The 23,050-nt window shown below is 47.6% G+C and overlaps 1 protein-coding gene across 7 annotated transcripts in view; it reads left to right on the top strand.

Annotated features, from left to right (window-relative positions):
* The window catches only part of PIGQ (phosphatidylinositol glycan anchor biosynthesis class Q), a 687,922-nt gene that overhangs the window by 319,416 nt on the left and 345,456 nt on the right, over nt 1-23,050 (top strand). For all 7 annotated transcript variants that reach the window (XM_069646905.1, XM_069646901.1, XM_069646907.1 and 4 more), the window contains 2 exons: nt 20,675-20,786; nt 21,586-21,666. In XM_069646905.1, coding sequence (XP_069503006.1) covers nt 20,675-20,786; nt 21,586-21,666 — 193 coding nt within the window. The remainder of the gene's footprint in view (nt 1-20,674; nt 20,787-21,585; nt 21,667-23,050) is intronic.

Here is a 23,050-nt window from a genome sequence, read left to right on the forward strand (position 1 = left end):
ATCTTGGGCATGATTTGAGTGTGTTTCTTTGACTCTAGATGTGTTTAATGGGCTATGGGGTCTTTTACTCCATGGGGCTTCATGTTTTTTTGTGATGTGTGTTACACAGCACCCTCAGTGCAGTAACACAGGGGTGTCCTAGTGACCCCCCAGTATAGACTCCATACCCTGGGACTGACTACTGTCTCCCAGGGCATGTAAAGTCACCATTGACTTTACTAGTCTTGAATTCTGAACAGAACCAGTACAAACCATCATATTGTGGACGTACTGGCTGGGGCAATTCGATTGCCCCGGGGTCTGTTAGTCGAGGGGGCAAGTCTCCGTCCCCCCTGATCGAGTTTTGGCTGGTGGCAGTGGATACTACTTTTTATATTCAACCGCGAATATTTCTCTATGGGATTTTCCCATTGTTCGTGGCTACTATCTTTATTTATTTAATTACGATAGCCTCGAACATACCGCCGGTTTATTTAATTATTATTAATTCTCCGGTTGGTATTTTTTGCCAAAACTCGGTTCTAAAATGGCGTTTGTGTTCTCCTCTGTGACTCCAACCCAAGTCGAGCCCTTTGTTCCACTTTTTGGCGGGCTTTGTCCACAGAAGCCCTCCAAAGTGGTGCCACTCTGTCTGGGGTACTTAGGAGGGGTGGAGGGGGATTTTGGCACCCTGGACTGAGTTGCCTAGGCAACTCAAGTCGCACTCCGTCCTGATTGGCCCAAGTGGTGAGCCGGCCGGCTCACCACTTAGCATGTTTGAGTGACAGCTAGGCTGAGTGAATGGGGGTTTTCTGCATAAAAGCAGGGCTTTGGGGACTGGAACTTCAGAAGTCGCCACAGGACCTAAGAATCCGACGAGGGAGAAGCTGAGCCGACCTGCCACGACGACACCACCAGTGGAGCCCTGCTGGACCGTCTCACCACTTTTCCCAACGACAGAGGAGATCTCCCGCCGGAGAGTCTTCTTCCTTTGACTGGTAGGGATAACCAGTTTCACCGTCTTTTCACCTTCCCGACGCATCTCGGGGCCGCCTTGCCTGTGCCAAGCACCCCGGCAACCGGAATACCACGTTTTACCACGACCGCGAAATAAAGGGTAATACCTTTAACCAGAAAACTCTGCGGCTGGTTTCTTCCCTGGCAGTGCAACGACCTTCAGCTTTCCTCCAAGTCGAGATCTTCTCTTCCCCTGGACGACGCCGAGACTTGCACCCGCTGCCAGGAACAACTGCCACCGCTGGAGGATCCTTCCCACTTAAGGTAACGTGTCCCGCCTGGCTTCCCTTGCCACCGACTGTACGGGGTAGATTTAGCCCCCGGCTTTCGAACCTGGGTTAGCCTGGGACACCCTGGCTAAACTTTTCTGAGCCTCTCTAAACTCTTTTCGAACTCTCTGCAAGACTTTCTAAGCCTAGTGTAACTGTGTGATCTTGGGCGCATTTGTGCTCTGCTCTCTCTAAGAGTGGGCCCAGCCAATGGACTTTGGCTCACAAGTGACTTTTGCTCTTCTGCCTTGCTAATAGTGTTCCTAAATCTTAGAGTGGTGTATAGTTCCATATTCTGTTTTTTTCCCTCTCTTCTTCATGAACTTATTGGAGTGCCATCTTAAGCGCTCACCTCTGTATGAAAATAAGTGTGTTAACTAGGACTTATCTGATAAGGAATAAGGGTTGTATATATTATAATAGTAACTGTGTTTAGAGTGTTTTACAATAAGAGTGCTGGAGTGTTTCAAACAGTGTGTTTTTAAATAAATAATTATATACTTTGATACCAAAGCTCTGGTCAGTGTTTGCTTGTATTATTGTATCTGAGTGCCTATTGTGTATACTTTGCATACTGCCTAACTCTTCTTGAGAGAAGTCTGACTGCTCAGCCACAGTTACCAGGTAAATCTGGGTGGTACTGACTGCTACCAAGTGGGTTTACTGCTAACACCTGTAGTCCTAAATATTTTGCAGTGTTCCCCAAGGGAACTGCACAAGTTTCTGCCTAACACACCACCACTTTGCTCATGAACTCCAAGTTGGAGCCTTGGAAAGGCTTTACAATGCATGTGATTTTCTTACCTGAGAGGGCAGGAAGAGGGCCAACAAACAGGATGCCAACAGATAGGGTGAAAAACATGTGGCGTGGCCATTTTGCATAAATGGTTTTCGAAATGGCATTATGTTGTAAATCATTTCTGTATAAGTGAGTGAAACAAAACAAAAGTAGAAAATAATCTGCTGCCTCCAGCTTGTCCTGGACACACCTCAAAAGTAGCATAAATGTCACAAAATAAAAAGCTTAAAGCGATAACTTGTACCAAATGCAGCACTTCACTGTAAAGTAACTGATGCGGTGATGTATGCTTCAGTAAATTAACATAGGAATCTCGCTAACAGGATGGGGTCCCTCTTCACTGGTAACCATAAGGGCTGACCAGTGCCCCCAAAATAGATTAGTGGAGCAAGGGAAGTAAGGAGGAAAGACTTGCCTCCAAAAGTCAGGACAGGGGGCCAGCCATGGCAAAAAAGATGGGTTTTCCATTGATGTCAATAAAGGAAAGTTGCAAAATCTTTCATAGCAGTTGTGTGCTAAGTCAGTTCGCTGAATGGTTGCTGTTTTTTCCCAGGAACGTATATGAGCTATTCCACTAAGGAAAGGTTGTCTAGCATCAATGTTGTGAAATGTTTCTTTAGTTAAGAGCTGGAGGGGAAATTCTAGTGGTTCATCAGTAATTTCTATAAACATTGTTGGGTGGACCTGAGTCTTGGGCTGACGCTCTGGTAGACCAAGTGTGTACAGGCAGATTTGATGCTTTCATTTCTATTGAATGTAATATCATTGATTGATGTAAAGGGTTGATAGGTGGGTGCTTAAAGTAACTCCTATGTGTAGGATATCGCCCAGTTAGCAGATCTACTTCTGGAGAGCAAGGACCTAGCTGTAAATAGATTGTGTAACTACTCTACCTTCATTATCTTATTAAGAGATTAAGCATTATTGTTTTTTCCAACAAGTATAATAATGTTATTGACACATTGGGGAGGATCTCAAGCACTTTTAAATCTGTAGTCCTTTCAATACAATTTTTTGTTTTTTTGAGAAATCAGCATGCTCTCAAGTTTGTGTGCTTTTTGTATATCCCGTACAATGAATGATCATTAATGCTCTCCACATAGTGAATATCAACATAAATCAGTATGAATTCCTCCTGGTTTGGGCTGGGAGGAAAGGCTGGTGGATTTGCAACAGAGCTTCTGGAACAAATCAACGTTATGCCCATTCCCCAAGGTTCATGCAGCAAATGCATGAAAATGGCAAAGTTTGTCTGTGCCGTTTTATTATGATGTGGCCATTTTACTGGAGCGTTTTAACTAAATCCCATATAGCCTTTCAGTAATTGCTAGAAGACATGAAATGTACGGTAAATATGAAGTGAAAACCTTTTTTTTTAATTGTTCTTATTTATCACGTTAGGAGTTACATCAACTACTTCAAGTTGTACAAAATGGAGCATGCTTGAATCAGGAAAAGCAATAGACACAAACTGTTGTCTTGTAATCCCAGTTCTTAGCTTCCCCACCGTGGACACACTTTCATGGCAGTACTCCCAAAATGTTTCTCTCCTCACACCCAATCCGAGATCGGGGAACAACAGATATGTACTAATTACACATTTAATGAGATACCCATCTCTGCTGTTGCAATTGCCTAGTTATCATGCTTGTCGGGTGACCTGGGGGAACACTTATGGCTTCTGAAGCGGTCGTTTTCAGGACTTCCTCGCTCCTGCTCTTCTCCAGTGTGGGACACCAGGAAGACCTGCGAGCCTCTCCACCCAGACCCACAGTTGGGCTAGTAGGTAATTCATATTTAAGTTCTAGGTGAGATCTGTGGGGCCCTGGTTTGTCCAGCGATTTCGTTTGCCTATAGTAAGTCAGGAAGGGAAGGCATTACAAGTCAATATGATTGTGTCTCTGAGAGAGCTGCAGTCATGCTCTCCATGTCATAAGCTTTGCAGAGCCATTCTCTGTGCGTAGGGAGGTGGGATTGCTTCCAATGCATCGTTATTTTTTATTTTCATTTTTTTTTTCATACAAACTTGTACAAACAGTTGTGTGAACATACTTACATACATACATACATTAAATCACATCACATGTTCTATAGTACTAATAAAATCTCCATAATTCGTCATAAAAATGGGAGCATTAAAATATTAGATGAGAATTCATATATCATAACACTTAAAACTTCAGAAGCCCTTAATTGAAATTAAATGAAATGATAGGTTATTTATAACACGCTTAATACCCAGAGGTTTCTAAGCGCGGACCCGGGGATTGAACCTGTGTTGTTGCGTGTCGTTTTCCTTGCCGCTGAGCTATCCTCCCGAGATCTTAATTGGTTCCTTTTTCAATAGCAAATTGACACGCCGCCATACATTATAAAGTGCAATGTGATTGATGACCTGGTTTTTGTTAATGCAATAGACCCAGAATTCTTCAGATTTAATTCAGTCATAATGACTGACAAACTGGCCCAGCAGACACACGTAAACTGATCCAATCCTACGGCATTCCGTGAAAACCTGTCTGGCCGTTTCCAGTTCGTCCTGGTTTTTACATAAGTGGCAGGGTATTTTTAGGTAGGCCCCCTCCACCGCCCCCAAAGGCAGTTGGTTGATTCTTAATCGAAAAATCAAGTTGCGGACTGAACTAGATACCCCTTCGGTTTAAGGAAAACATTTATAACTCTGGCAGCATACTTGTGACTATTCAGGGAACTTAGGTGGTCGTAGTTATGTCTCCAGTACCATTACTCAGTTTTCTTTTTAAGAATACATTTTAGCATCAGGAATCCCGTGCCCTTTTAAAAATCAGGCTGCCAATTTAGAAGTGCAGAACATGCTTCATTTATCTTACAAACGTTTCCTTTCCTTCTGCTGCACATTGGTGTTTCCTGGAGGTCCCCTAGTATCTTCAGCATAGGCATAACGGGCGGACTTTAGATTTAATGTACAGGTTCCCTCTTCGCATCATCGCATGACTACTAAGGGAATCGAGTCCCAACTCAAGGATTAAGTATTACATATGAGTAGAAGGCGGGAGATTCAAAATATTTCTCCAGAAATGTCCCTCAAATATGTCAAGCCATTTCAGATCTTTCATTACTAGGGCTTCTAGTCCATACAGTATGGTTGGGCAAAAGCTCTGCTTATACAGCATAATAATGCCTTCGATTGAATACCCTGCCGTCCTCTTTGCAAAGTTACTAATACCCACAGTCATACTGTTCGCTTTTCTTTTTTTGGCCTCTTTGATGTTATGATAGTCTCCCCGGTTGTCAAAATCTGGGCCAAGAAAGGGATAGTGTTCCACATACTCAATGGGTCCCAGTTGTGATCCCAATGTTGTCCGATACATTTTCAGCTGGACACCATCATTCCCTTTGTCTTAGTCATGTTAATTGACAGATCGCTTTCCACTGCATATCTTACAAGTTCGTCGAACTTGGCTCTACCCCCACTGATCGTACGATCCATTAAAACAAGATCGTTGGCATATAGCATGCCTGCCAGTGGAGTGTCGCCAAGTTTGTTGGGCAGCCCACAGTCTTCAACAGGTGAACCAAGAGATCATTCAGGTATAGATTAAACAGCAGGGGGGCAACACACAGCCTTGTTTCACCCCCCTACTGCTTCCCATTGCTCCGAAAGTGAACCCATTCCATCTAGCCTCACCTGAATACTTGTGTTCGTGTTCAGTAACGTAATGATTGACAAGAGCCAGGCCGGGCAACCCAAGTCTCATAGCTTCTGCCAAAGGGTTGCTCTATTAACAGAGTCAAATGCTGCCAAGAAATCTACGAAGATCAGGAACAGCCCTGGGTTCCCACACGTACTAACCTCCTGGATCAATTTATCGAACAGTCTAATGTTGTGGGTTGTGGACCTCCCTGGCCTAATTCTAGTCTACATTGGATACAATACATTTGCAGTGGATACCCAATTTTCCAATTCAGCCAGCACGAAGGAGCCAAATAGTTTACTGGTTACATCAAGTAGTGCGAGACGTCAATAGTTTTCGGGGAGTTCTCTATCACCCTTTTTGTACACGGGTAGCAGTGTTGCTTGCTGCCCGATATTGGGATTTCACTATCACTATAAACCCTATCAAAGAGAACTTTTGTGGCCCACTTACCCGGGTCTTTTTTTTTTTTAATACCACATTGGATAGTTCATTAGCTCCCGGGGCTGAAAACTTTTCAACCCACAAATGGCTGTATATATTTCTTCCAAGCCAATCGATAGGTGCCACTGGTCATTCCTACCCTTGGCGTAGTTTTGCGGGTGGATTGCCTTAGACTTAGCACATATGTAGTCTGACCACTTTTCCTTGCTAATAGGGTTCACAATGTTCTCATGGCTATCCCCCTTGGCCATTGAGAGTGTTTGCCAGATTGTACGCGTTGAATTACTTCGGAATGCCTCAAGAATGTGTTGCCACCTGTTCTTGGCAGAGTATCTCCATCTCTTAAGCTTAGACCCGTATTCTGATTGAATTTTTTTTGATCTTTGTGTAAGTCTCAGCAGCGGAGCCCCCAACCACTTTGGCCCGCCCAATTTTTCTGCACATTTTCTGTTTGGCATCCCTTATTGCTTTGTGAAAGGGATTTTGGTGGTGTTTGATCGTAATAGTCAAACCCCTTGTTATCAATTTCCCGGCATTGGAGGCCAATCATTGTAAGCACTTTTCAAATTTGTTTGCATTTACTAGGGCCAGTTCACTAAGTTCCAAAGATATCAAGGTACCCCACAGGTCACATGCATTATCTATGTTTTTCGTGCACCATTTGATCGGGTTGCCAGCATGATTTACTCCTATCCCACTTACACCTGTCATTCTCAACTATTCCTGGGGCATTCTAATGGTCAGCTCAGTGATCGAATGGTCGCTATATTCTTTGCCCATTACCTTCATTGATTTTACTTTTTCAGCACTTCTGTTACTGCTGAAAAGGTAATTGAGGGTTGCTGCCTTTTTACCTACCCTCCATGTGCTCTGTCCAAGGATGTCTCCTCCTGTTCTGCCATTTAGCATTATCTCCCATTCCTTCATAAAGTTCAGACACTGCTTTCCCTTTCTATTTCCCTTTTTCAGCATCATTGCCCTTTCTGCTATGACAAAACGATAGTTAGCACATTTATCCATGTCAACATATCCTGCGTTAAGATCCCCCCACCAAGGAGGTTTGATGTCATGACCCATTATCGTTGTCCAGTCTGCACATATTACATCAATATTGTTATCGATCTCTTCCAAGCTGGAACTATCCGGGGGAATATGCACATTCAGGATCAGGATATTCCGGGCCCCTGTCCTACTGTTCAATGTTCCCTCAACCGCAAAGACGATACAGCATTTGGAAGGCAATTTAATAGTGTGTACTGCACATTTTTGCTTTGTGCCTAAAATCAGACCCCCAAACGGGCGATCCCTTGGGCCTTTTCCCGCCAATTCCTGGTCCTCAATGTACCCGTCAAAGACAATTGGGGAGGTTAGCCATGTCTCTTGAAGGAGAAATATATCAAAGTCGAGCAACAGGGGCAATGACCCCTCGTTGGCCAAAAAGTGTTTATGCCCCCTAGTGTTCCAGCTTGCAATCATCCAGGTTCACTTGTTTTCCGATAGTTGCTTTACAAGGAACCTTTGGAACCATTCTCGGTCAGTGGCTCAGTAACATGACCAACCCCCTGGCTTCCATTATTTGCTCTCCCCCCTCTTGGCTTCAGTAATCAAAGTACGAGCCACAGGAGGTGGAGGGGAAAAGTGGCTAGGACAGTGAATAATATAACCCATTGACTATATAGACGCTTGCTGGTTACGTTATAAGGTAGGCTACCTCGGGGGTTGTATAGTGTACTCAGGCAAAGTTTTCGTTAGCAGATTCCATCGGTTCCACAAATACAAAGTCACTGGACGTTATGACCCTGAGTGCCAAAATGTTACTGCATACTATCAGCAAGTCTGATCTATTTGTGCGGTTTCCAGTAAAGACCAGTGGGGCTCAGTTTACTGTAAATATTTTGGCAACTAGAGTTGCCGGGGGGGGGGGCGACTATTAACACTAAGCGCCACTCCAGTTCGTACTAACCCCCTTCACCATCCCTTCCTCCCCAGTATGCCTGGGTACACTGGTCTCCTCGGGTAGGGAGTCCTACAGGACCCCATTAACGATTGAAGTGTCATCTGCCCTATTCTGGCTCTGATCATTTATAAGCCAGCCTGTTAACACTTAAGATGGTTTTGCATTCATCTTTCATCTTTTACTTCTTTTCGATGTTTTCTTCGTGAATACGTTCATCTCTGCATTAGCCTGTCGTTTTCTGGTTATCTGGCCGGCCTGGGGTTGTGGACACATATTTGCCCAACGGTTGGGCCGCTTCTGCAGTCTGTGTTGCCTCCTTGTGAAGTATATGGAAGAAGTTTTACTGTTTAATTGCTCCTCATTTTCCTCATCTATTACCTCCCAACCATTATTGGGGGATAGGGACACGTTGTCCCACTGCTGTCCATCAATGTCTGTCAGCTGATTGGCGGCTTCAATGAGGTTGTCCAGTTCTGCACTGCCATCTCCGTGCTCTGCTTTCGATGAAGATATTTGTTGTACCTCTTCTAGAATTTTTCCGCTGAGTCGTAGGAGCACTTTCATGGCAAACTGGAGAGCAGTGATTTGCGCTTGTATTTCATTTTGTGAAAGACGCATACTGGGGGCAGTATTGGGGGCTCCCATGTCCTCACTCAGGGGGCACAGGTTAGGGGATGCAGATAGTCTCTGTGTGTTAGTGGCTCACAACAGTGGCTTCTGCATCAGAGATATTTGTGCTCCCTGCTTCCTCTATTGCACTCTTGTCTCCTACTTGCGTTTCAAATTCGGGGGATTTTTGCATCCCCAGCGTGTCTGGTAGGGTATAGCAGAGAGCCAACAAAGAGTTGTTGTTTGTTGTTGCTAATGTGGGGTCCGTAATGTTTAAAACATCATTTGGTACAAGTTCCTGGGCCTGTGGGTGTACTTCACACTCAGCAAGATCGCTCCTCCTGCTTGGGGGGTTCCACCTGGAAAAAGGACTTGATAGAGCCCCAGTGGCTTTTGTTGTAGCCTTTCGCGGGGAACTCGTAATGTGTATATTTGAGTTGGATGTCCTCAAGCGTGTAGCTATTTGGGCAGGGTCTTTCTGATAAAGCACGTTTTTCCTTGGGTTGTGATTGACAGCCAGAGTACGTAGCTTACCGGGCATCCTAGTTTTTCCCGAGAGTGTTTTTCTATCCCACTTACAGGTTGTGTCTCTTTTTCTCAAGCCACCAGGTTAACAGTTAATACAGTGGACCAGAGCTCCAATGGTCCCGGAGCAAACAGGCAAAAAGCAGCAAGAATAGCAGTTGCAGGCTTACCTCAGCAATCTTAACGTGGTCAGCTGGAAAGCAGGGTCAGCACAAGCAACACTCGCTAACACTCCAATTACGCTCCGTTTACGCTAGGAGTGAAGTTTTTGAAGCAGTTGGCACCTCCTCTGTAGTAATACGGCAGCCACTGTAGAAAGACCAGGAGATTGCTGGTAGCAAAGAAACACTTGCAAACACTCCAATTATGCTCTGATTACGCTAGGAGTGAAGTTTTTGAAGCGCTTGGCTCCTCCTCTCTGTAGCAATACAGCAGCCACTGTAGAAAGACCAGGAAATTGCTGGTTATGTAATGTTACTTGGTATTTATATAGCGCCTTATCTATCATTGGTATGACCTCAAAGTGTTGGTAGGTTGAATGCCCTCGGGAACCCTAGTTCAAGTCAGTAGAGCGAGAGTGTCGTAAAGTGCGTGGGTGGCCTAAGCTAGCCGAAATGTGCTCAGCTAGCTGTGTTTTTGTTAGGGTGATGAGGTGTTCATGAGGTCGTGTTCGTATGTGAACACCGAGGCCAAATTATCAGGGGTATAGCTGTGTTCAAGATGAATGATGGTGTATAGAAGACAGTAAGCATAGTGGTGTTATATGGTGGTTATCAGTAAAAGTGCCTGAGTCAGGCACTTGAGCAGGACAGTGGGACGTACATAGCGACATACAGATATATAGCAACATCCACAGCATCGGCAGCATCCGTGACATCCGCATCAACCGCGACGTCCGCATCAACCGCGACATCTGCGACGTCCGCACCATCTCCGCACCATCTGCGACGTCCGCACCATCCCCGACATCTGTAGCATCCGTAGCATCTGCACCCTCTGTAGCATCCGCACCATCTGTAGCATCCGCACCATCTGTAACATCTGCACCATCTGTAACATCTGTACCATCCGCACCCTCCATAAGATCCGCAGCATCCGCACCATCTGTACCATCTGCGACATCTGTATATCCGCACCCTCCTTAAGAGCCGCACCATCCGCAGCATCTGCACCATCCTCACCATCCTTAACATCTGCACCATCTGTAACATCTGCGCCATCTGCACCCTCTGTAAGATCTGCACCCTCCGTAAGATCTGCACCATCCGTAACATCTGCACCCTCTGCACCCTCCATAAGATCTGCACCATCCGTAGCATCCGCAACATGCGCACCACCCGCACCATCTGTACCATCTGCACCCTCCGTAAGATCCGCACCCTCTGCACCATCCGCACCCTCTGCACCATCCGCAGCCTCTGCACCATCCATAACATCTGCACCATCCGTAACATCTGCACCATTCGTACCCTCCGTAAGATCTGCACACTCCGTAAGATCTGCACCCTCTGTAACATCTGCACCATCTGTAACATCTGCACCATCTGTAGCATCTGCACCATCTGTAGCATCTGCACCATCCGCACCAACCGTTCCATCCGCACCAACCGTTCCCGTTCCGTCCACTCTCTCCGTTCTGTCCACTCTCTCCGTTCTGTCCACACTCTCCGTTCTGTCCACACTCTCCGTTCCGTCCACTCTCTCCGTTCTGTCCATTCCCTCCGTTTCGTCCCCTCCACTTCCACCATCCATTCCATCTCCTACATCGTTTTATGGAGGCACGGTGAGCAGGCATCTGGTGACGGGTGTCCACTCCATCCGTTCTATCCATCCGCTTTAACCTAGCCAGTGGTTAGGAGCTGAGGTTTTGACAACCAGGAGGGTAGTTTCATTGTGTTTTTGTTCATTGGGTTACTGGGAAGTTTCATGCGCATCTTTGGGGTAATCATTGAAGTTATGGGAAGAGAGTTTTTAGTAGTTTGCGGAATGACAAATAGTCTTCGGCATGTCGGATGTGAGGAGGAAGTGAGTTCCATAGAGTGGGGGCCAAGGCTGAGAACGAGGGTCCTCCGATCCTGACCGAGTTGGTGGTTGGGATCACCAGAAAGAGTGCGGATCTTATGGTGCGGCGTGGGTGGTGAGGTTTAAGCTTGTCTTGCAGGTATAGAGGGCCAGTCTTGTGCACTGCTCGGGTAGCAAAGATCGCAAACACTCCAGTTACCCATCGTTATGCATGCCCTTGCCACAAGCAATATGTTTCTAGGCATATGTGTGAGTCTGGAGTAAGTTTCCCCATCATCGTGTAACCCAAAGAGGATCAATATGGGGTCAAAAGTCTCTCAACACCATCTATGCCTTTTATCCAGGCCAGTACCTCCTTCCAATATGACTGCACTTTGGCCAGTCCCACCACACATCCCAGTAGGTTCCAGTGTTGCTGCATCCCCTCTAACATAGTGGGCTCGAGCCCTGGTTCATCCTGGTCAGCCTGTCTGGGGTGAACTGCCAACGCTGCAATAGTCTGGGAAAACCTTTTAATCCAATTCTGTATTAATGTTGACCAGTAACAACAATGGTGGGAACAAATGGGTAACTGCTCAGTATCTTTCATATTGTTTACATCTGACTTTGACATATTTTAAATTCCCAAAAAACACACATTTTAACTTCTTAAACAGCTTGCATAGTTTAAAAAGAAGCACCATGTGAAATGGGATTAAGATACGTATTTATTGGAATCCAAAATAGACAAAATAGCGTTTATATGTGTATGGTATGTGATGTGTTTTTATGGCAGTTATAGAGGAGTAAAAGGTAGTGCTTTTGTTGCACTAAGCAGGCTCTTCTAAGCTGCACCTAAGAGCGAACTTGCTCCTACAGTAGCTCAGTTACTTCCATGCCGGAAATGCGTTCACATCACATCCCTAGAAGACTAATGCTGGGGAATTACCATTTACATCCTTATACCAACACTGATTCACTGGTATTTTTAAAAGACTTGTTTTCTTTCACCCATAACTGATGGTTGTGTTCAATTCCATCTTTGTACCTGTCAATGCTAATCTAAGCTTGGTGTGGGCTTTTGGATTGTCTCTGTGACATAATTAGGAAAATCAGATACTGGACATCAGGCATGGAGGATTTACCAACATTCTATTCTTTGGAAAATGTTATGACCGGCAGAAAACCACATTTTAGTCATGTGAATCTGTGGAAATGACCGCTCCAGTGAAATATTGTTACAGTTAAGTAACAATTTCTTTTTGACCATGTGCAGTATTGATACAATCTGTGATTGTTTCTAGCGGCTGTTCTGTACTCTGACCAATGTTTCTTCTTCGCTTATCACTTTTGTCATGTTATCCACAAACTGGTTTGGACTCATTGAAGGTCTTTTTATATACACAGTTAGTTCCTATTCTCCAGCATGGGGTCTGGCATGGATTCACATGCTCATGAATATTCCCCGTCGTCAGGCCGGGAATCCTCGGTGTAGAAAAAAATCAGTATCAGTTTCGTTTCTGATCTGTCGTTCTTAGTAGTAACCAATCACTTGTCTCGGGGTCATACTGCCCCCAGCCAATGACTGCCCTCTCCCTAAGCCCCGCCCCTGGCAGCCTACCTCAGATTTTTACCGCACGTTCAAGTGTTGGGAGTCCTTGTGCTTTTGCTGCGTTTTCGCGCTTTTTCAGGAGATTTTTCTCATTTTTCGGTTAAATAGAGCCTCAAGCTCCACCGTTTCTACATCCGATCAACAGGGATCCGTTTTGGAGTTTTCTACGCCCCTCAAGGGTGAAGTTTTCGTCGAGTTAAGCTTTTGGAAGATTCCAGAAGTTCAGAGGCCTACCCCGGCCTACCCCGGACATGGCCCAGGAGAAAGGAAGCTCGACGCCCGGGAAGCTGTTCAGGACCTGCCCTGGATGCCAGCTTCAGAATGTTTTCAAGGACGACGAGCATTCGTTATGCCTCTACTGATATATGATATATGATATGATATGATATGGCATTTGTAACGCGCCTATACACAAGTGTTTCAAGGCGTGATTTTTCTATCTCCATGAAGACAAGACGCACACGGAGAAGGACTGTGCGTTTTGTGGGAACATGTCGGAGCGGCCCATGAAGGATCGCCACCTCCGTCTCGCCAACTGGCTGGAAGGGAAGAGCCCGTCGGGCGAAGAAGAAAAACAAGTCCGAGCGGTCTTCTAAGTCCTGTGAGGGCGCCCGGGCGACGGGGGCCCAACAAAAGGCTAAGCACCGCGAGTCCGCGGGCACCGGCGAGCACCTAACGGTCAGGCTCCTTGGCTGCCAGGCAGGGCGCATCCTCCCCGGCGCCATCAACCACGAGCCAACGCTCTGGCTCGGGTAAGAGGAAATCCGAGAACCCGGCTAAGCTTCTGGAGAGGCCCCGGTCGATCTCGAAGATTCCGGCAGAAGGGGAGCGAGGATCGGACCCTCCCCCCAAGGTGAAGGCCTCAGGCATCCAGAAGGTGACGATGGCCTTAATTCACCCTGCTAAGACCTCGATTGAGGATGTCGCCGCGGCCCTGGCTCAGCCTGTTGAGGCTACACCAGTGGAGGTGCCCTCAGGACCCAGAGTCTCCCTGCCACCGCAGAGGGAGTCGTCTTTCAGGCCCATTGAGAAGACCCCCACGAAGTCCTCGTTGGAAAAGGTCGGGGAGGGGCTGGTGGCCATCGTGGATACGGACACGACCTCTGAAGAAGAGCTCATCGAAGTCGTGGAAGAGGCCCAGCCCATCGGGAGGGATCCCGACGAGGGCGACGACGAGAGCGACGGTGTCGCCGACAAGGCTCCTCAAGAGCCCTCGCGCCCGTCGTTTCCGGCGCCGCAGGACACTTCGGCGGCCATTTTGTCAGCGATTCAGTCCTTATGCTCGGAGATAAGGACAAGGTTGCCCATTCCCCCGACGGAGGTACCTGAGCCAGACCCGACGGGGGAACCGGAGCCAGGACCTTCGGAAAGCCCACTGCATAAGAGGAGGAGGACGCATCCTACGCCACCTCTCCCACCTCTGCGGCCTGCTCTGCCTTCCCCCCGGTCTACTACCCACGGGGATGATACAGGCACGGACACGGCTACGACAGGTACAGATGACGACGCAGGCGACGACAGGACGTGTCCCCCGTAGCCCCCTGCTCGGGCGTCACCGCCCGACGAGATTGGATCCTTTCATGCCATGATTTCCAGGGCATCCGAGCTTTTCCAGCTCTGCCCAGAAGAGAAGAAGAAAGAAGGGTTCCTTTACCAACGGCGCGAGGCTAAAAGGAAGACTGTCTTCGCCGTACCGCTTCTTGATGACATCTGGGATGAGGGGCTCGCCCTCCTCAAGAACCCTGCCACGGCGCCGGCAAAGAGGGACCGGTACGAGAAGAAGTACCGGGTCCCCGACGCTGCCCCCTTGTGCCTTCGGGCACAACCTACCTCGGATTTGGTCATCTCGGCGGCGGCAAAGAAGAAAGCTGGGGGGGCATTGGCCTCGACATCAACTTCCCCACCCGACGGCAAGGGCAGGAAGTTGGACACAATGGGACGACGTATCATCTCATCCGCAGCGACGACTATTAAGGCGGCCAACGCCCTGGCTATCGTAGCCCGCTACGACAGGGAGTTGTGGTTCAAAATCGCCCCCCTGTTAGACTTCCTTCCGGACGGCAAAAGGGCTGAGGCCCTTGAAATCCTACAGGAGGGTGAGATTGCTTCGGACCACGCCATCACGGTGGCAACGGACATCACCGACACCGGTTTCCGTCAGTTGGGCAACAGCGTTTGCTTGAGACGACGAGGATGGCTCAAGGCCACGGATTTCCGCCAGGACGTACAAACCAAGGTTTTAGACATGCCCTTCGACGGGAACAACCTGTTTGGGAAGGCGGTTGATGAGTCCCTTCAGGCCATCAAGACAGACACAGAGACTGCCCGGTCACTGGGAGTGCTCCAACAACGACGGCCGTCCTTTCGGAGCTTCGGAGGCAGACAAGGTGCCTCCAAGGGATCCGGCAGTGGCTCCTCCACGTACCGCCAAGCGGCAAGATCTTTGTCCCAAGTCAGGTGGTGCCTGTTGTCATCGGCAAGGAGGTCAAGGAGGCAAGGCGGCCTCCAAACAAGATTAAACCGACCGTGGGGTCGGGCCCCCGCCGAAGCACCCCGGTGGGAGGCCGGCTGGTGAGGTTCGTCAGCGTGTGGGAGTCCATCTCCACCGACTGTTGGGTGCTGGACAACCTGGCCCAAGGGCACGCCCTCGAGTTTCAGAAGAAGTGCCCTCGCGTTTCACCCGCGGCCAGGAAGGAAAATCACGTCCCTCAACTACTGTTGGAAGTAAGGGCGATGCTCAAGAAGGGTGCCATCGAGCTCGTCCCAAAGAGGCTTCGGGGCTCCTGAGTTTACTCAAGGTACTTTCTCGTAAAAAAGAAGACAGGAGGATGGCGCCCCATCCTGGACCGACGACTGAACAAGTACATCAAGGCGCAGAAGTTCCGTATGGTCACCCTCCAGCACATGCTGGGACAGCTGGAGGAGGGTGATTTCCTGTCGTCGTTGGACTTGGAGGATGCGTACTTCCACATCCCCATTCTAAAAAGACAACGAAAGTTCCTCAGGTTCGTGGTCCAAGGGCGGCACTACCAGTTCAAGGCCCTCCCATTCGGATTGAAGTCGGCACCCAGGGTGTTCACCAAGTGCCTCGCACCGGTGGCGGCGCGGCTGCGCCTACAGGGGATCCACATCTACCCCTACCTGGACGACTGGCTCATCCGGGAAAGGACGAGGTAGCTCGCCGTGGAGCACACTGCGAAGACCGTCCAGCTGCTCACGGACCTGGGATTCTCCATCAACTTTCCAAAATCCCACCTGGTTCTGTCGCAAGTCGCCCTGTTTTTGGGAGCCAAGCTCGACACAGTGGCGCGGCTGGCCTCGCCGTCGGAGGAAAGGACCAGGACCATTCTGGGCAAGGTGCAGCGTCTTCTGGCCATGGACATGGCCAGGGTAAGATCTATCAAGTCCCTCCTCGGGATGATGTCCTCCTGCATTTATCTGGTGCGCCTTTGCAGGCTTCGGATACGCCCCTTACAAGAGTTCCTTGACACCCGCTGGGTCCAGTCGACGGGCAGCTTCGAGGACAGGATCCCTCTCAACGAGACGTTCCGTCAGGTGATCCGGTGGTGGGGTACCCGCTCCCATCTGTCGGCGGGCACAGACTTTCAGATCCCAGCTCACCAGGTGAGGGTGACTACGGGCGCCTCCCTGGAAGGCTGGGGAGTGCACCCCAGAGATCTTCATGCGAGAGGCCTTTGGCTCCTGGAGGAGAAGTCACTCCACATCAACATTTTGGAGCTCCGCGCAGTGTTCTGGGCCCTCAGGTCCTTTCTTCCGTCCCTCAAGGGCAAGGTGGTGAGGATCTTCACCGACAACACCACCACGATGTTCTACATCCGGAAGCAGGGCGGAACCAGGTCCCCGGCCCTATCCAAGGAGCCCAGGATCTGTGGCACTGGGCCGTCGCCCAACGGATGTTTCTGGTGCCTCTTCATCTGGCAGGAATAAAAAACAGGATCGCCGACTCACTCAGCAGGGAGCTGCGCTCGTGCCACGAGTGGGAACTACGCCAGGATCAAGTGGATCGACTCTTCCGACGATGGGGCGAACCCCTAATCGATCTCTTCGCGACGGCGACGAATTCCAAGTGCCGGAAGTTCGCCAGCAGGTTCCCCGAGCCGAGGAGCATGGGCAATGCTTTCTCGTTCCCCTGGGACGGCCTATTTCTTTATGCATTCCCTCGGCTGCCGTTGCTGCTCCGGCTCATCAACCAGCTCAAGAGGTCCCGGTGCAGGATAATCCTCGTCGCACTGGCGTGGCCGAGACAGATCTGTTTCCCGGACCTTCTGGACTTGTCAACGTCCACACCAGTCAAGCTGCCGACGGACGCAGACCTTCTCTCCAGAGAAGGAGGTGCCATTCTTCACCACAACCCGGAGTCGCTGAACCTGCAGGCCTGGCTCCTGCAGCACTAGAGTTTGAAGGGTACGACATCCCGGCCGACTGCAGAGAGGTTCTTGCAAAGGCCAGGGCGTCCTCAACTCTCAAGTGCTACAGACATAAATGGAAGAGGTTCTCTGTCTGGTGCCATGCACAGAAGATTAACCCTCTGTGGATTACGGCCCCTCAAGTACTGCCGTACCTACTGTCGCTGGCCAAAGCTGGACTGGCTCACGCCTCCATCAAAATACATCTGGCTGCAATCTCCCGATATACCAGGACTACGGGACGGGCGTCCTTGTGGTCTCATCGCCTGGTGAAAGAATTCATGAAGGGACTATTCCGATCATTCCCGCCGGTGAAGGCTCCTGCCCCGACGTGGGAGCTTAATGTGGTGCTGACCAGGCTCATGGGGGGCCCCATTCGAGCATATGCATTCGGCGCCTCTGAAGTTTCTGTCATGGAAGACAGCTTTCCTCGTGGCCATCACCTCCGCACGACGAGTGGGAGAGATCCAGGCACTATCTTGCAAGCTTCCATGCTTGACTTTTCATGGCACGAGGGTGGTGCTGAGGATGCACCCCTCCTTTATGCCCAAGGTGCCGTCGGACTTCCACCTCAACGAGCCCTTGGTGTTGCCAGTTTTCTTCCCGTCGCCTTCGTCGCCGGCCGAGAGAACTTTGCACTCGCTGGATGTAGCTAGAGCGCTGAAGTTCTACGTGGACCGCACAAAGAGTTTTCGGAAGACGTCACAGCTGTTTGGGAACTTTGGGACTGTGAATCAAGGGAAGGCTCTCTCGAAGACTTCCATTTCCAGATGGCTCTCTGGCTGTATCATGCACTGTCACCGGTTGGCAAACCGACCGCTGCCCGGACGTCCGAGAGCCCATTCGACCAGAGCGATCGCTGCTACCACGGCGTTCCTGTCTGGTGTGCCCCTGCTAGACATCTGCAGGTCGACGCACACCTTCACAAGATTCTACTGCATCGATCGGGACTCCAGGGAGGAGTCCAGGGTCGGCCAAGCAGTGCTGCGCAACCTGTTCGCCTAAGGTGAGCCTGGTGAGGAGGTAAGAGATGCTTAATGTTGAGTTGTTGTATTGCTTAATGTTGAGCCTGTTGCCACCTCCTGTGGTTGTGCATGTGTGTACTGCTATGTATTCTCTTATTCATGAGCATGTGAATCCATGCCAGACCCCATGCTGGAGAAGGAACAAGTTACTTACCTGTAACTGTTGTTCTCCAGCTTGGGTCTGGCATGGATTCACATGCGAACCCTCCCGCCTACCCCCCCTGCGGCTCGTCACTTGGTCATACTGCCACTTTACGCGCTACCAAATCTGAGTATGGCTGCCAGGGGCGGGGATTAGGGAGAGGGCAGTCATTGGCTGGGGGCAGTATGACCCAGAGACCAGTGATTGATTACTACTAAGAAAGACAGATCAGAAACGAAACTGATACTGATTTTTTTCTATACCGAGGATTCCCGGCCTGACGACGGGGAATATTCATGAGCATGTGAATCCATGCCAGACCCATGCTGGATAACAACAGTTACAGGTAAGTAACTTGTTCCTTTTGCCTGTTCTTCTGATGCCATACTGCACTCCATGCAATTCTTTTTATTTGCCAAGTATTTAACCTAGACTTCTCACTACCTTTGATCTCTGTGGCACTCAAGGGTATTGTCCCCTTTTACTTTGTGTTCATTCCTGCTTAGTTTTATTTTGCCACAAGCTGTTCCACACCACCTGATGCAATCTGTCTACATCCCCTATTTATTTCTGTTGTGCTTCCTCCATTGGCATGGCATTGCTATTTTTGCTTTCACCTTGTTTCTTGTGCTCTTTTCTCCATTGACTATACTGTGCTCATTGTTATCCTCCTTATTCACCTCTCATGAGTTATTTTCTCTCCTTCCATAGGTTGTAAAGTGGTCATTTATATTTTCCTTATTCTCAATGCATTGATTTTCACTTTTTGGTGCACCTAGGCAGCCGCGGCGAGTGATTAGAACACACAAATGCCAGTAATGTACAGCTCAAAACTGTTAGATGTTGTCAGGATGGATGGGGTAACGCCCAAGGTTCTAGGGGAATAACACTTCAAATTATAAAGAACACTAGTATGAAGGTGTCAGTGTGGGTTTTACTTGTGGGTGTACCAGTGCCTAACCATTGCAATATTGTTTTTCCCCGGGTTCGCTGATCTAGTATACAGTCTCAGAGATGTAGCACCCAGCTTGCTTTTTGGAAGTCTCATTCTTAGGGATATCGTGCCCTTCCTGCTGCTTCTTCCCTGGTTTCTCTTTATTTCTTGAATCTGTTTGGTTATTCTCTCTTCTCCTTCCTTTCTCTCTTAAGTGTTTACCACCTTCATAACAAGCCTAATGGGCACCATTCTATTATTGTTTCTCTGTGGGCAATTAGGCTTAAATACTACCAGTAGGGTGTCAACTGAAGGCTTAAAGAACTATCCACCATCTTAGTTGAGGTTGAAATTGGGTGCGATCTTCTGGGCTTCACAAAGCGTGTAAGTCTCATTGTGGACTCTTTGTGGGAACAAAACAGTTCAGGGGGCAAGGTAAGTTTTCGTTTTCCTAGATAGCGATCAGGCACATGAAGTGCTGGACTTGCAAACAATGAAGTTAAAATCAGCATGTACATTTTCCAAACAACATTCCCTATGGGAATGGGAGGTTGCATGTAGCAGATACCTTAATGGAAATGTGCCTGGGTGGTGGGAAAAAGGGTTCACTTCCTCTGAAGGGCAAATCTCTATAACAGAGGCTGTAAATGGAATCCACTTTTGCTGACATTCCACAAGAGGATCTAGGACAGGAGGAGCTCTTGCTATTCCCCCATTTACGTCCTCCAGGTAGTGCATCACATAGTAGGTGAGCATTCCTGCTCGCTGCAGGCCATATTAGAACAAAAGGAGTGGTGCTCGATGTCACAATATTGAGCTGCATTCTGATCCTGCAATGATTCCTCCCTTCTTGTTGCTTAATCTGTCTGTACTGTCCCCTATAGTTTATTTTCATCTTTCTATTTCTCCATCAATTTCGTTTTCCACAGGGCTGTACTTGAAGTTAGTTTTCAACTTACTTAATTTCTCTCCTCTTCTTGTTCTTCCTCAGAAATACTATATTCCACTGTATACCCTTTTTTGCACTGCATTGTATTCTTTGTTTCGTGTCTGTGTTCTAGGCATTACTGTTTTCCATCACAGGTTTTCTTTTTTACGCTGAATTGACTCCTCTTTTCCTCTTCCTCTTCACTGTAAACTGAGTTTCCTGTTATGTACTTTTCTTGCCCTGTATTGACACTACATTTTCCTCTTTTGTCCACTCTGGTATATCTTGTTGCTAACCCTTTGCTGATTCGTTTTTGCTGTACTTTCCACCAGGCTGTACTGCTTGAAGATCTATGGACTGTCATCCTTGTGGCGACTCTTCAGAGGCAAGAAATGGAATGTCCTTCGGCAGAGGGTGGACTCCTGTTCTTACGACTTGGACCAGGTGCGACATTTGGAAAACACTTGATACTTTCAAGGATGATCTAAATATTAGTTTCCTACCCCTCTGCATTCACTGTTGCTGATAGTCTACCAGTGCTCTGTGATTGCAGGAGCACTATTACACATTCAGCAGCTGTATTTTCCCGCTCAGGAGATTGACTCTTATTTGAGCGCTATATGTGTCTTTTCAAACCTTGCTTCCACTGCAGCCTTCACCTTGTCAAAAGTCAGGAATAAGATGCACAGGTGAGACTTTTACATGAAGCACTGTTTGTGAGCTGCCTCCTGCCTACCGGTCATTTCTTTTCTCATGTTATTAGGCCACCAGTCATGTTCTAACAACAGAAACTTAGAAACTAGTGATAGATGGTGACCCAGAGGTCTATCCATTGAGCAAGTAATACCCATCAGGCTCATCGGTTTAGGACAGTTTTGGAACACCAGTACCAACTTTCTACAGATAAGTACTACTAGACGTAGAGATGTACTATCAGAGCTTTGGCATGACAGATGAAGACTACTTATCGGCTCGTTTAGTTTGAAGAAGAGCCTAGTTTTAATTTGCAGATAACCTAGTCTGTCAACATCCCTGGTCTGCTCACATTTTTCAAAAACATTGATCAACTGTGCTTTCACTATATTATTACAAGACCCTTTTCTGCTGTAATTGTACTCTCACATTTAGCTAAGCTAATGTCCAAATCAAACCTGCCAGCTCAATGCTGCACTTATGCAGCATCACCTGAATGTCTGCACAGCTAGCCAACCTTACCTGATCAAGTGCGTTTTGTTTATTGCAGTTGTTTATTGGGACGCTTCTCTTCACAATCCTGCTCTTCCTTTTGCCCACAACAGCACTGTACTACTTGGTGTTCACCATGGTGAGTATGACACTAAACCCATGACCTGTTTGCAGAACTTGATGAATTTGACACGATGGGGGTGGCATGTTCCATTGGGTATAAGCTGACAGCAGCGTGTGCTACTCGAGATAGGGTGCACAAACAGTTTCAGAAAAAACAAAAATCTAGGTCACTTCTTGGATTACCTGGGCTCCAAAAAGTCAATACGTTTTTGTTTGATCGATAGCTCTGTAGACATTTTAGTTAGGAGAGACTAGGAGGTCAATGCTGGACCATAAACATTGATGACCTGTGGGCCAGGAAGGGTGAACTACTGTGTATTTTAACTATGATGGGTTGCATAAGCCTCAATATTTGTCAGCACTGATCTAGGGTTGAAATCTATATGCATAACCCGTTTAAGTGATGCCCGATGGAGACATCATTCTTGAAATAGGAATCATATCTTTTTAAATTTTGCGTTTGTATTCCTCTACTTGGAATAAATGTGCATATCTAATCAGTGCACATTTACCTAACGTTCAAAGCAACTAAAGACGAATCTCACCATACCAAAACAACTAATACTAAGTAAATTATAAGAGTAGAACTTGAGATAACAAACTTTTATTATCACCGATACAAATAGCATCATTCTAGTTCTTTTTTAAATGCATCTTATTAATGTTTTGAAAGCATAACACAAACCAGAAGTTGTCATTGAGCCAATGTGTCTGATGATTGAAAACACCCCGAAGGACGGACAAGGACTATTGCAGATTCAGAATATACTCACCATTGAGCTCATGTTTATCATGGAGTAGAGGGAAATACATGCATAAAATGCATGCATAAACATTTTATGCACGGCTTTTCCTCTACCACAAATGTTCATTAATTTGTATGGCAGAGAAGGGTCACGCAAGGGAATATCCCCCATCCTCTACGCCATGCAAATGTGATAGCATTTACCCCAGGATGACATGTTCATGCTGGCATAAATGCTATGGATTCCTATTGAATCTGCCGTTTTCTTACACATTCAAAAACAGGTGGTTTCCCTATGAATCCATTGTAAATGCTGCCGCTCATGCATAAATGGTAGGTGGTGTTCACTCTATTTTCCATGCGAAGTGCAAAAACTAAGACATATAGTTGAGTACACCTGCATTACACCTTTGTTTTTCACTAAGCAGTGCAAATGATACATTGTATGGAGGGGACCTAAGCGCAAACATAGGCAGTCCCCTCTGTGCAATTTACAAGGATTTAAAAATGAGTACCATAAATGTTTCATTGTTAAAGGAATGGGGATGAGGTGGGCATAGAATTGATTTCAACATAGGGCTATTGTACAGTCCATAGCTAAGCCCCTGTTTAAAAGGACATGCTGTGGGACTACACATAATCTTTAACCTATGTT

This window comes from Ambystoma mexicanum, chromosome 2q, assembly GCF_040938575.1.
Source record: "Ambystoma mexicanum isolate Mex_15411 chromosome 2q, UKY_AmexF1_1, whole genome shotgun sequence".
Taxonomy (NCBI): Eukaryota; Metazoa; Chordata; class Amphibia; order Caudata; family Ambystomatidae; genus Ambystoma; species Ambystoma mexicanum.